Source organism: Leucopleurus acutus (genome assembly GCF_964270905.1).
Source record: "Leucopleurus acutus genome assembly, chromosome: 3".
NCBI classification, from domain to species: Eukaryota; Metazoa; Chordata; class Mammalia; order Artiodactyla; family Delphinidae; genus Leucopleurus; species Leucopleurus acutus.
Window position 1 is genome coordinate 2,242,717 of NC_139145.1, and position 14,170 is coordinate 2,256,886.

General features: G+C 61.3%; 1 protein-coding gene across 1 annotated transcript; it reads left to right on the forward strand.

Annotated features, from left to right (window-relative positions):
* Window positions 1-844: 844 nt before the first annotated feature.
* On the forward strand, window positions 845-13,960 carry CACTIN (cactin, spliceosome C complex subunit; the record flags this gene model as incomplete). The annotated part of the gene is made up of 10 exons (XM_082836925.1): window positions 845-1,017; window positions 3,353-3,839; window positions 6,449-6,544; window positions 6,991-7,136; window positions 7,903-8,065; window positions 8,152-8,266; window positions 11,418-11,610; window positions 12,123-12,245; window positions 12,336-12,616; window positions 13,117-13,960. The coding sequence occupies 10 exons, from the start codon at window positions 845-847 to the stop codon at window positions 13,605-13,607; spliced, it is 2,268 nt and encodes a 755-aa protein (XP_082693051.1). The 3' UTR covers window positions 13,608-13,960.
* Window positions 13,961-14,170: the final 210 nt, after the last annotated feature.

Genomic DNA, 14,170 nt, shown 5'->3' on the forward strand with positions numbered 1-14,170 from the left:
CCCTTTCATCCCTCCCTGCTCAAAGCCCTCTTACGGTTCGCCAGCACCCAGAGGACAAAGCTGGACCACCAAGTTCAAATCCCAGCTCTGCACTGCCTCATTGAGAGCGGGAGTGTTACAGTGACTTTCACTCTCTGAGCCTTAGTTTCCCCCCCTATAAAATGGGTTAATGGGGAACTTGAGTTATCCAAGTTATGTTTTGTTTTTTTACCTTAACCCCTGAAACCCATAGGTATTATTGGCGGGTGGTGAAGCATGATGGTGATTCTCACAGAGGGTCAGCCCAGCATCTAAGGCTTTTCCGTCTCCGTCCCAGCTCCCACCCCTCACCTCCTTGGGCAGCCTGAACTCTCACCTCCACAGGCCGCGAGACCTCGCCCCCGGGACACGCCTCCCTTGGCTACGCCCTGAGGCCCCGCCTTCTCTTGATCCCGCCTCCTAGGCCCCGCCCACGCCGGCTCCAGTTCCTCTCTGGACCTGCTTCTTGGTCCCGCCTCCCCAAGCTCCGCCCCCTAACAGTTCCTGGTTCGTCCTTGCTCCGCCCACTGCTCCTCTGGCTCCCTAAGGCTCGAGGACCCACCTGGGCCTGCCCCCAGTACTGCCTGAAGAACGAATCCCCAGCCCCGGCGACAACAGTCCGGCAGGAGTTCATTACGCAGGCCACGTTTGAGGACGGTGGGGAGGTTATGGGAGGGTCGGAATCCCCGAAGGATGAGCCGCGAGATGGGTTCCTAGCTCCCTGCTCAGGCGTGGGTGGGGCAGCCAGGCACGCGCCGCGATCGAGGAAGGCCCCCGGCGCAGGTCCCGGATATTTGTGTCTGCGCCGACGCCACCGTCCCAACCGATGGGTCGCGATACACGCTCTCGCTCGCGGTCGGCTGGTCGCAGGGGCCGAAGGCAGCGGAGGCGGAGTGGGAGTCGGAGTCGGAGCCGAAGTTGTAGCGGGAGCCATGGGCGGCGAAACCGACGTCGCCGGGACGACGAGAGGCGGCGCAGGCGGAGGAGCCGGGAGCGCAGGTAGGGTCGCTGTGTGAGCCGCGCTGGGGGTCCGGCTCCAGCCCTCGGGGAGCTGGGAGACCCCCTAGTTAGTCAGGGAGGGCTTCCTGAAGAAGGGGACGTCTGATCACGTCGGGGTTAACCAGACAGCGAAAGGAAAGCGAGAGGCGTTCCAGGCAGGGCGCCTGGTGGTTGGAAGTACAGCAGGAGGCGCCGTGAGCGAGGCGGAGGGGAGTCGATGAGGTCGGAGAGGAAGCGGGAGACCAGATCGTGCGGTCTTGTGTACCGTGGTGAAGGGTTTGACTGTTATTTGGAGGGGAGTAGGGAGCTGTGGAGGATTTTGAACCAGGGAGCGATGTGGTCTGGATTACTTTGCAGAACTCCTGCTGGTTTTCGCGTGGAGAAGGGACTGAGCGTGTCGGCAGGAGTGACACCAGGGAGGAGGAAGATAGTGCAGCTGTCCAGGCAACAGATGATGATGGCCTTCAGGAGAGGGAGGCTGTGGGGAGGTACAGTGGGAAAATGGGGAGATTTGAGAGGGATTTCCGAAGTAGAGGTGACAGCACTTGCCAGTGGAGGTGGGGTGTGAGAGGGAAGAACTGTTGATGGCAGGTGGCAGGACTCAACTGACTCCTGAGACTTGGTGCTCAGCCGCCCCTCAGCCCGCAGCCCTTTTCTTCTGGAGATGGGGCACCTGGCCAGACTTGGCTTGAGTCTGCTCCAGCACAAAGGAACCAGCACCGTGATAGGGACTGACTCTCAGACCTGCGTCCTAGTGCTGGCTCAGCCCATAACTGACTGTGACACTCAGGCCAGTACCTGCCCCACTGTCCCCCAGATTTCCTCATCTGTGCCCTCAGGATCTCCACGGGGCTTCTCCAGGTGTGTGCTGTCTCCCATCCCTCCAGCCTGTTCTCCACACCATAGCCAGAGTGACTGTTGTCAGACATAGCTGATCACCCTCTAGGTTTGAGTAGGTGGCTTTTCCTTTTGAGTCTCATAAGATCATTGTCACCTAGGAATTCCAGGAAGAAATAAGCAGAGGGAATAGTAAAGAGATGGTTTAAACCAGGGCTTGGCAAACTACAGCCTGTGGACCAAGCATAGTTTTTACATGCTTAAATGGTGAGGAGAAAAAAAAAAAAATCAAAAGAATAGTATTTCATGACACGTGAAAATTATTTGGGTTGGCTGAAAAGTTCATTCGGGTTTTTCCACAAGATGTTACAGAAAAACCCAAACAAACTTTTTGGCCAACCCAGTATATGAAATTCAGGTTTTGGTGTCCAGAAGTAAAATTTTATTGAACAAATGTATGCCTATTTGTTCATGTACTGTCCGTGGCTGCTTTTGCACTGTGACTGCAGGGTTGAGTAGTTGTGCCATAGACGCTCTGGCTCTTAACAGAAAAAGTTTGCTGACTCTGGTTTCAGCTCCTGGCCTTGATGTTTTAGTATTGGTTCACATGTAGTTGTAAATCTTGTTATTATCAGCTAGGGGTTTCTAAGATTTTAGTTATTCACAAGAATCAGCCACCCTAGAAATGTAATTAGAGTCAATGTCATTTATGAAGATTTGATTAGATTTGCAGTCTGTATTTACGTACTTGAAAATCAAATAATTGATTTTCATGGTATAGATTCTTTGACGTGAACTTAGTAAGTGGAGCATTTGGCAAACTAGAGACAGATAGTTGCTCAGAGGCCCCCAACATTAAAGAATCTATCCCCAGGATTCATATGGTGCCGTCCCTGCTCGCAGTGCCCTTCCAAGGCTCTGTATTCCCTACAGTCTTACTCCAGTTCACTACTGCCCGTCCTATAGGACCAGATAAACACCATCTTCTCCTGTAAGCCCTCCCTGGACACCTTGGACAGCGCTTGTAGCTCCTGCACCATCTGGCCCCAAGCCTGCCTCCCTGCCTTCCCCTCCTCCCTCTCTCCCCCTCACTCACTCTGCTCCAGACACACAGGCCTGCCTGCTGCTTCTTGAATAAGCCAAGTAAATTCCTGCCCCAGGGTCTTTGCTCTTGCTGTGCCCTCTCCCTGGATCACTGTTTCTCCAGATGTCCGCCTAGCTCCCTCCCCCACTTCCTCCAGCGTTACTTCCTCAGAGAGATCCTCTCTGACCTCTCCACACCCTAATGCTGCATCACTGTCTTGGTAGCTCATGGTACCATCTAGTGTCACACTGTGTGTTTGTTGATGTGCAGGGAGGGGCCATCAACGTTTTGGTCACTGCCGTCTCCCCAGAACCTAGAACAGCTCCTGGCACCCAGCAGGCGCCCAGTAAAGGGCGGTGGGATGGATGGCTGGCCAGCAGGCAGCGAGCAGAGCTTCACGGGTTCCCTCCGCAGGTTGGATTCGGATGAGAAGCAGTGGCAGCAGCGGCGAGGCAGGCAGAGCCGGAGCCCCCCGCCAGCCCACCGGCGCTCCCAGGACCGCTCCTCTCAGTCCGACTCAGGTGACGAGCGGCAGCGGCAGCGGGGCCGATGGGCCCGCCAGTGGCAGCAGCGGCCACACTGCTGGTCCCCCAGCTCCTCCGCATCCAGCTCCGCGTCCCCGGGCCACTCCCAGAGCCCTCGGGCGGCGGCGGCGGTCCTGAGCCAGCGGCAGAGCCTGCAGGAGCGGCTGCGCCTGCGCGAGGAGCGGAAGCAGCAGGAGGAGTTGATGAAGGCCTTCGAGACGCCCGAGGAGAAGCGGGCGCGGCGGCTGGCCAAGAAGGAGGCCAAGGAGAGGAAGCAGCGCGAGAAGATGGGCTGGGGCGAGGAGTACATGGGCTACACCAACACCGACAACCCCTTCGGGGACAACAACCTGCTGGGCACCTTCATCTGGAACAAGGTGAGCCCGAGGTGGCCACCGGCCACAGCCCTTACTTCTGCTTGTGTTGCTCGCCAGGTCTTCCTGTGCTTCTGCCGCTTTTTGCTTCATGAACTGTTTACAACTTATTTTCAAAGACGTTGCTTAGCATTCTCAGCACACGTGCCCAGGTCGTACCTGCCCATGGAGAATGTATTTTTACCCACACGTGTGCACACACTGGCTCCGCCAGCTTTTCCCACGCTGTCTCGTGCGGTGTACAGTCTCAGGCACTCTGCCCACAGAACCAGCCTAACCTCAAGACAGCTTCTCAGCGTCACATGCCCAGGGTGGGATTTCACCTCAGAGCTGTCACCTCATCCTTGAGATGAACACTACACACCAGGACTTCTCCTGCGGTCCAGTGGTTAAGACTCTGTGCTTCCACTGCAGGGGGCGTGGGTTTGACCTCTGGTCTGGGAACTAAGATCCCGCATTCTGTGCGGTGCGGCCAAAACAGATAAATAAAAGACTAAAAAAACCCACAAAACTACACACCAATCCCTTACCCACCGGCCGGGGCCTTGGGCACTTGGAGTAAAGCAACACAATTTCCCTCGCAGTCCTGGAGGCCAGAAGTACAAAGTCAAGGTGTCAGCAGAGCCACGTTCCCTCTGGAGGTTCCGGGGAGGATCCTTTCTCGCCTCTTCCAGCTTCTGGTGGCTGCTCGCCACCCTCGGCTTGTAGCTGCATCACTCCAGTCTCTGCTTCTGTCGTCACGTGGCTGTCTTCCCTCAGTGTCTGTGTCCTCACATGATGTTCTCCTCTCTGTGTCTCTGAGTCCAGAGTTCCCTCATCTTATAAGGACACCAGTCACTGGACTAAGGCCCAGCCTAGTCCGGTACAACATCAACTAATCACATCCGCAGAGACCCTTTTTCCAAATAAGGTCATGTTCCCGGATTCCCGGGTTGGGACGTGGACATACCTATGTGGAGGACAAATTCGACCCGACACAGCTGTGGGGAGGGTGAGAGCTGGTGGACACAGGCGGAAGCCACCATATCTACCGCTGTCTACATACACTCTGAGCTCACAGCACCTCAGGGCCTTTGCACTCACCATTCCTCTACCTGGAGCACTCCCGAGCCCTCCCCATGGCTGTTTCTTCCTCAACCTTCAGATCTCAGCTGATGTGTCCCTCTTCTGAGAGGCCTCCCTGGCCCCCTTGGTCCCCCAGGTCCCCTGCGTCCTTTATCAAGGCACTGCTTCTCCCTTCCTAGTGCTTTACTAATAGACGTGAATCATGCGCCTGCCGGGTGCTGGGTACCGTGTGGGCCCTGCACATGCATCAGTGAGCGACAGAGAGAGACGCCTGTCCTTGTGCGGCCATCAGTCTCAGGGGAGGCTGGCTGTAAATAACTCATTTAGCTGAGTCCGCAGAGGAAGGAACGAAGGCAGGCGGGGGTGGGCGAGGAGGCTGCAGTTGAAACGCACGGGTCCAGAGAGGTCTCGTTGCAAAGGTGACATCTAAACACATGTCCCACTTTATGGCGTGTAATTCCTGTGGACTGTGAGCTCAACGGGGCAGGCTCTGTCCCAGGCGCTGGCACGCAGTCGGCCCTTAGTAAATGTGGACTGGGTGAGCGGGCCTCGGGGCGTCTGAGAAGCCCCGGCCCAGCCTCTGAGGCCTCTGTAGTCGGGGGAGGGCACTAGACGGCCCAGCTGTGTGGGCGGTGTCGCGCCTCTTGTCCCGGTGGCCTCGGGGCCCTGGGCTGGCAGAGCGGGCAGGCGTGGTGTTGGCCACGAGCATGCCTCTCCGGGCTGGGCGTTGATCGAGGGCTCAGTGTCTGAGTGCGGGCTCTCCCCGTCCAGGCCCTCTGCGGCTGTTGTGTGTGGCCGTAGAGACGAAGTGCGGTCATTGTCACTGTGTGGCGGTGGCCCCGGGCCGGGCCACGCCGTGTCACCCTGGGGGCACGCTTTTCTGTGCACAGGGGCTCCTGGAACGACCCTCGGAGCCGGCGGAGGTGACAGGAGGCACGGGTCTTGGCACGTGCCACCCACAACAGTTGTGAGATGACTTGGGAGGGGCGGGGAGTCTCCGGGAGCCTGTGCCCGGGCCCCTCCATCAGGTGAGGGCACAGACAGGAGCCGCTCTCCGTGCTCGGGGTGCCCCGAGGGGTCCGTGAGCCAGGACCCCGGCGAGTGTGCTTTCAGAGTCCCCCTCTCGCTCAGTCGCTGGTTCTGCCCCTCCGCGTGGCTGCTGGGGGTCTGAGCTGCTGAGAGCCAGACACCACCCAGCCGGTGCAGCCAGGCTTGCGTGTAAAACAAGAGTCAGCAGCCCCAAGTAAGACTGTCCCGTGTGTGACATGGTCGCGTTCTGCAGGGGCGGGGCTGCCTCTCCCTGTGTCTCAGCACACGGCTCGGGGCAGAGGGCGCCCCACGATGCTGGAGTGTACTGAACCGATTCTTCCGCTGGAAGTCGGGGTGTGGCCGCGGGCAGGTCACTTCTCCCTCAGACTCGTGCTCCTCATCGGCAGAGCGGGTGCTTCGGTCTGGTGGATGCCCGCCTCGTAGAGCAGCAGGGGATCCTGGGACGGGCGGCAGGAGGGGGCATCGCTGCTCAGCGGGCGTGTCGTTGGCCCTTCCAGGCCCTGGAGAAGAAGGGGATCAGCCACCTGGAGGAGAAGGAGCTGAAGGAGCGGAACAAGAGGATCCAGGAGGACAATCGGCTGGAGCTGCAGAAGGTGGGGCGCCCCGGGCCACCCTCCTTCCCTCCTGAGGGCTCACCCTGGCTTACGTCAAGGGGGACCTGATTGGCTTACGTGGAGAGTCCAGGGAACATTGGCTTCAGGCACAGCTGGATCCAGGGGCTCAGGCAGTGACTCCAGAGAGCTGTTTCCCTCCAGCCTGGCTCTGCTGGCCTCTGGGATTTATTCTAAGACGCTCCCTGCTGGGTGGCCAAAGTGGCCCTGGCTGCTGAAGGCTGCTGTGTCTCTAGCAAAAGGAGGGCTCCTTCTGCCACAGGGTGTGTCCAGCGTTTCAGGCGTCCCCGGACCGATTCCTGTGTCCGGGGCCGGGCCATGGGTGTGGTCCCACCCGTCCCTAGGGAGCCCCCCAGCCTGACAGGATGAAGGCAGACCCACAAGACCCCCATCGTACGCTGGCCGCTCATGTCCTCGTGTGCCCGCAGGTAAAGCAGCTGCGGCTGGAGCGCGAGCGGGAGAAGGCCATGCGGGAGCAGGAGCTGGAGCTGCTGCAGCGCGAGAAGGAGGCGGAGCACTTCAAGACGTGGGAGGAGCAGGAGGACCACTTCCACCTGCAGCAGGCGAAGCTGCGGTGCGTGCGCCACCCTCCGCCCTCCGCCCGCCCCCGCCCCCGGGTGCAGGGAGCGCGCCTCGCCACCCCCCCGTGTTGCCCCTGGGCCCTCGGCTTTCCACCTCCTCCTCCTCCTCGGGGTCCCTCCTGACCCTCTTTCGGGTGCTGCTTCCCGTCGCTTCCTTCATCGCGCCTGTCTCCCCAGGGGCCGGGTGCCAAGGGGTCACACGAATGTGCTGCTGAGCAGAGGGTGCCGGGTGCCCCGCCATCCCCAGGCCACAGGGTGGTTCACTCAGCAGCCTCGTCTAGAGTCAAGAAGAGTGAGGCTCCTGGGGTGTCGAGAGTTGCCCGAGCTCACACGGGGTGTGTGAGCTCCAGGCCCGGCCCCTTCTCACCTTGCTGCTCACCAGCCGCGCCAGCCCCCAGGGGCTCAGACCTGCCTGGTCCCAGGGCTCCCTGGGGTTGGACCAGGGTCAGCCTCTGATGCGTTTTCCCACACACAGCACTGAGGCTCCAGATCTTTCACCCCGGGTGGGCCTCTCTGACCCTGTGTCCCCGCCCACCCGCTGCTCTTCAGACCCCTTGCTCCCGTCTCTGCCCCTTTCAGGGCCTGTGCCTTCCAGCTGACCTGTCTTGCTCCTCTGCCTGACGCCTCCTCTTCCAGGAAGCCTTCCCTGACCACCACCCACACGGGCTCCTCCCCTGGCTCCAGTCAACCCCCGCGGGCGAGGTCTTTAGGAGGGTGGACACAGCCCCAGCTTTGACACTGCCCCCCGCTCCCCGGCAGCTCCAAGATCCGCATCCGGGACGGGCGGGCCAAGCCCATCGACCTCCTGGCCAAGTACATCAGCGCTGAGGACGACGACCTGGCTGTGGAGATGCACGAGCCCTACACCTTCCTCAACGGCCTCACGGTGGCCGACATGGAAGACCTGCTGGAGGACATCCAGGTACGGCCCTGCTGTGCGCCTGGCACTGCTGCTGCCACCCCAGCCCCGGGCGTGCCTTCACCCACCGTCTGCACCTCCGCCTCCAGGTGTACATGGAGCTCGAGCAGGGCAAGAACGCGGACTTCTGGCGGGACATGACCATCATCACGGAGGATGAGATCGCCAAGCTTCGCAAGCTGGAGGCCTCGGGCAAGGGGCCAGGTAATGCGGGTCGGGCCACCGGAGACACACCGGGCTGTGCCCTCGGGGAGGCACCTCTGGGTCTGGTGGGAGCCGCTTGGGCCGGGTGGCTCCACAGAAGAGGCCTCGGCTTCCTCTCTGGGGGTCTCCCTGCCAGGGCCTGTCTGCGAGCCACCAGGGGGCAGCACTGGGCAGCGGGGGCAGCGGGTCCTGAGCGAGGCGCTCTCCCGCTGGCGTGTGGGCTCATCCAAGCAGCACCAGTGGCTTCCTTTAAACAGCTGCTTAGCACTGGGCTTCCCCCGGGAGCGGCGTCTGCGGGTTTTCTGTTTGGGTTTCAAGTTTTCGCCAGAGGCTTTGTCCGTTTGAGAACAGGACCTGACTGCACTTGGCGGGAACCCGTGCAGCGTGGCGTGCTTCTTTAATCAACTTTTCTTTTCCTCAGAATGATTGCCTGCACATAATTGCAAGGGAGACAAGCTTTAAAGCAGGGTCTCTCCCCCCAACACTGCTGACATTTGGGCCCAGACCGTTCTCTGTGGGGCCGTCCTGGGCCCTGTGGGATGTGGAGCAGCCTCCCTGCCCCACCCACTCAGTGGCAGGAGCCCCTGGTTGTGACAACCACAGATGTCCCCTGACATGGCCCAGTGTCCCCTGGCGGGAGGCAGATTCAACTCCAGTTGAGAGGCACTGTTCTAAAAGCTCGTTGGCAACCACTGCAGTCCCACCCCTCCCGCCCCCCTGAAGCCACCGGCTTTAATGACATCTAGCTCCTGGGGGCCTTGAGCCTGTGTCACTAAGCTCAGCTCCATGTCAGTGCCCACCCATGGTGGCTGAGGACGAATGCCCTCCCTTTCCTGAGCCTGTGTAAGTGCTGTTCTCTGCTCAGTTGGGGGTGGTCGGGGAGGTTTCCTTCCTCTTAGGAAAAGGAGGAGCATCCTTTATCTTTGTAAGTGGAGTTTTATTTCTCCCGTAGCGGGGCACATCTTGTAGTAATTTCCAGAGAAAGGAAAGGACTCTTTGCTATCAGAAATGGGTGTCCAGGGGAATTCCCTGGAAGTCCAGTGGTTAGGACTCTGTGTTTTCACTGCCGAGGGCCCAGGTTCAATCCCTGGTCGGGAACTAAGATCCCGCAAGCCACGTGGCACGGCCAAAAACAACAACGACAATGACGAAAAATAAATGCATGTCCAGAAACATCTGCTTTGGTGGCAGTGGTGCTGGTTGGGAGGGTGCTGCAGGGCCCTTGGACAGAATGACAGTTACAGGTGTGGCTCTGGGTGCACACCCGGGCCGCCCAGCAGCTTGGCCACCTGGGGCCGATCGGTGACCTCCCCAGAGCTTGGTTGTTCCTTGCATCGCACGGGGTTGAGAAAACACCTCCGGGAGGATTGCGTGAAGAGGAGTGAGTACATGGTCGTCAAGCATTCAAAACAGCGCCCGCTCTTAGGATGCCAGCGCCTCAGCGCAAGGACCGTGGGTGGGGGATTCTGCACCACCGACCCCACCTTCCCCAGGGGGTCAGACACCTGGGAGGCTCCCATCAGGCCCCCTGCCCCGTCCCTGGGCCCTTTCTCCCCACTCCCTCTTCCACCGCGGGTGGGTTGTCTGCTGCCACCCTCCTGCAGCTTCCTGCACTCGCCCCAGAGGAGGAGCCCCTTTCTGGGACCCCACATCTCTCTTTTCTGTGGTTTGTGCCCTCGCATCCTCCAGTAACTTGTAGAGAGAGGCAGGAAATTGTTGGCGTCCCACGTGTCAGGAAATGTCTTCTCTCCCCTTGGCTGGTGGCCGCGGGGCAGGGGGACGTTGTGCTGGGTCCCTTCCGTTTCCAGGGCTCCCCGCATGCCTTGCCCACGGTCCCTCCTGTGGCAGTTCCCTTCCCTCTCCCCCTCCCTGCCACGTCAGTCACCCCTCTGTCCCCTTTCCCTTCTCGCGTGTTACGGTTAGGGTCCCAGGTGTCCTCAAAGAGAGTGTTTGTGTTTGTCTTCTTTTGGCCTGATTCCTGAGAAAAGAGGGGGAACTTCTTGTCTCCACCACTCCTGGAGCCCCTCAGAGGCGGCCTTCATTTTAAATTAAGTTGGCCCTTCCCTTTCCTTTCGCTTTTCCCCTTTTCTTTCTTTTTTTCCCCCCCTCTCCTTTTCTTCTCTTTGCAGCTGGGAAATCCTAACTGTACAATGGAGCGTGCAGTAGGAAGTGGGTCCCCTTACAATCCCTGTGGGTCCTCCCAGGGAGCATCTCTGAGGAGAAGCCTTCCCTCCACCCAAACGGTGCCACCCCCCCTCCTGAAATGGTGTCCCAGAGGGCACTCAGCCGGCACTCTCCAGCCAGGCCTGTTGGTGGACCCTTGGGTGGCATCCAAACCCAGGACCTGGCTTCCTTTAAGCAGTGGCTCAGCACCCGGGGCTTCTGTGGGAGCGGCGCCCACTGGGGCTGTCTGTTTGGGTTGTAAGTTAGCACCGGTGGCTCCGTCTGTCTGAGCGAGCAGAGGCCTGGCTTCTGTTTGAGGTCTGTGCAGGATGCAGCTCTGCTTGGCCGGGTGTGAAGGGTGTCGCCGAATTGGGTTTTGGTCCCGTGATGTGTCTGCACCTGCTACAGACCGAGGCCGGGCTGCCGGCCCTGTGGGTCTGCCGCTGAGGCCAGGGCTGCTTGGGAGCCCAGGTGCTGATTCCAGGGTCCCAGGTTGGTTGGCTGGAGGGGACTCGGGTTCTTGACCCTGTCTGATCATCTGGGCTTGGAGAAGCCGGCTTTGGAGCAGGGAACATGAGCCGGTTGCCTGCCCCCACGTTCACCCAGCAGCTGCGTACGGAGCTCCCTGCCCTTGGAAAGCCGGGAATCAGGCATCCAGGCCAAGAGAGCAGTCTGGTAGTTGACGCAGGCTTCCCAGTAGAAAGGATGCTCTCGCTGAGGACTGAGGATGGCTGGGATCTAGGAGGCGGACTCGATGTGGAAGAACTTATTGCTGGTGGGAAGCACCCACCGCATGTGCAGGGGCCTTGGGGCAGGGCAGGGGTCGAAGGGCACAGCGTGCTGTCTGATGAGCCACCAACAAGGAAGCCAGCCATTGTGAGGGAGAGCTGGCGTCAGGCAGCATTGGCCTCACCCTCAGGGGCCTCTCAGTCTAGAGGGTTAGGACCTGGGCCCAGCCCCATGCCGAGCAGCCCTCACCCCACTGCAGGTGAGCGGCGAGAGGGGGTCAACGCCTCGGTCAGTTCCGACGTGCAGTCGGTCTTCAAGGGGAAGACGTACAGCCAGCTGCAGGTCATCTTCCAGGGCATCGAGGGCAAGATACGGGCCGGGGGCCCCAACCTAGACATGGGCTACTGGGAGAGCCTGCTGCAGCAGCTGCGTGCCCACATGGCCCGTGCCAGGTGAGCTGGTGGGGCCTCCCTGGGAGCCACAAGCTGGGGCCCCAGCTGGAAGGCCCCCGCCCAGCCCCCAGCAGCCTGCCCGCCTTCCTTCCGGCCTCTACTTAGCACCTGGCCTTTGTTTTCCCCGGGTCAGCGGACATCACAGGAAGCCCTCAAGGCTGCTGTCCCCCGCCTTCCACAGGCCCCATACCCTCTGTGTATGAATTCTCCTCGTGCTTGGCGCTGTCATGTAAACACGGCCCCTGTCTGCCGCTAAGTGCAGTCACTTCTAAATTTATCCTCTTCCTCGCCTGTCCCCCATCCTTTTCCAGCCCAGCTTGGCCCTTAGGTCACGCCTGCATGTGAACACCCCAGTCCAGGGACCTGCCCCCTCCCGGTGTCCGCCTGTGTCGTGGCCACTTGCTGCCCTCAAACTCCGGGTCCTTGCAGCAAAATGGGGGGGTCATGAGAAGTCCTTGGGGGGGGGCCTTCCCCCTTGGAGTGTCAGGGTGACCACCCGGCCTGCGTTCCAGGCTCCGCGAGCGGCACCAGGACGTGCTGCGGCAGAAGCTGTACAAGCTGAAGCAGGAGCAGGGGGTGGAGAGCGAGCCCCTGTTCCCCATCCTCAAGCAGGAGCCGCAGTCTCCGGGCCACAGGTAGGCCTGGGTCTGGACGTCCCCTGCCGGGCGGCGGGACTAGAAGCCCCGCCCACTGCCCGCCCCGCTCAGTCCAGCCCTCTCTCGCAGCCTGGAGACTGAGGACCCGGCCCCCACCCCGCCCGGGCCCTCGGAGGGTGGCGCTACTGAGCCCGAGGCGGAAGCCGCCGCACCGGCGGAGGGCGAGGCGGACGGGGAGGCGGTGCTCATGGAGGAGGATCTGATCCAACAGAGCCTGGACGACTACGACGCCGGCAAGTACAGCCCGCGGCTGCTCACGGCCCACGAGCTGCCGCTGGACGCCCACGTGCTGGAGCCGGACGAGGACCTGCAGCGCCTGCAGCTGTCCAGGCAGCAGCTCCAGGTCACAGGTGCGGGGCGGGGCCAGCAGGGGGCGGAGCCTCCCCTTGGTGAAGGGGGTGTTGGTGGTGAACCCGCTCTCGATCCTGCTCCGCGCTCCGCCGCCTACTCTCTTGAGAGTGTCCGTTCATTCACCTGCTCGCTCGCTCGTTTGTTCGTTCTGGGCGTGACCGGCTGGCTGGTCCCAAGGACACAGGGGTGGTGGTCTTTACTTCCCGTGCCCAGCTCTGCTCTGAGCTCCTTATACTGCCTGCTTGCCCGGGCCTTGGCCTTCCTGGGCAGCCATCGTCCCGGAACAGTGGAGAAACGGCCTCGGAAAGGCCCCGGTCCGGGGGTCCCACTGCGGGCTTCTGACCACCAGGCTCTTCGGCCAACCCGGCAGGGGACACGTGGTGGTTGGTGCCCACCCGGGAGGGCGGGGGGCACCGGGCAGGCGGGCCCGGGTCGGGGCATGTGACCGGGAAAGGGAGGCTGCGGTGCCGGGGTCCCGGTTAACGCGCCCCGCCCGCAGGCGACGCCACCGAGAGCGCGGAGGACATCTTCTTCCGACGCGCTAAGGAGGGCATGGGCCAGGACGAGGCGCAGTTCAGCGTGGAGATGCCGCTGACGGGCAAGGCCTACCTGTGGGCGGACAAGTACCGGCCGCGCAAGCCACGCTTCTTCAACCGCGTGCACACGGGCTTCGAGTGGAACAAGTACAACCAGACGCACTACGACTTCGACAACCCGCCGCCCAAGATCGTGCAGGGCTACAAGTTCAACATCTTCTACCCCGACCTCATCGACAAGCGCTCCACGCCCGAGTACTTCCTGGAGGCCTGCGCCGACAACAAGGATTTCGCCACGCTCCGCTTCCACGCCGGGCCGCCCTACGAGGACATCGCCTTCAAGATCGTCAACCGCGAGTGGGAGTACTCGCACCGCCACGGCTTCCGCTGCCAGTTCGCCAACGGCATCTTCCAGCTCTGGTTCCACTTCAAGCGCTACCGCTACCGCCGGTGACCGGCGGGCCCCCTCCCGGACCCCTGCGAACTGACCAGGGGTGTGGGAAGCCAGCAGCCTCCCCTGGCTGGGCCTCCTCCTTGCGGGGCCTCACTTCCTGGTGTGAACAGGAGTCGCTGCGGAGCCTGCCTCAGAGAGCTGAGGAGACCCACCACCAGGCGGGCCAGGGGCATTGACGCACAGGAGGGGCTGCTGATGGGATTTTCAGAGCCCAGGGAACCAAGCAGGCGTCTCCAGACCTCAGTCCTTGGATTGACGCTGAGCCCCACCCAAGAAACAGGCCCTGCATCACCGGGGCTCTGGGGGGCTTGCAGGGCGTTGCTCAGCCCCTGGACATGGCCAGCGGCTTCAGGACCCAGGCTCCAGGCCCTTGAGTGCATGTTCCTGGAGAGGCCATCCGGGGACGTCTGTGGTCCCCCAGCTCGCCCCTGGTGCTGGCTGGGGTCAGCCTCCGCCCGGTGGGCACGGAGGATGCGTCACCGCCCGCCATCAGGTCTGGGAACATCCTTCCACAGCCACCGAGCACAGGAGCCCCCAGGGTGCGGCCGTGGCGCCCCATCGGG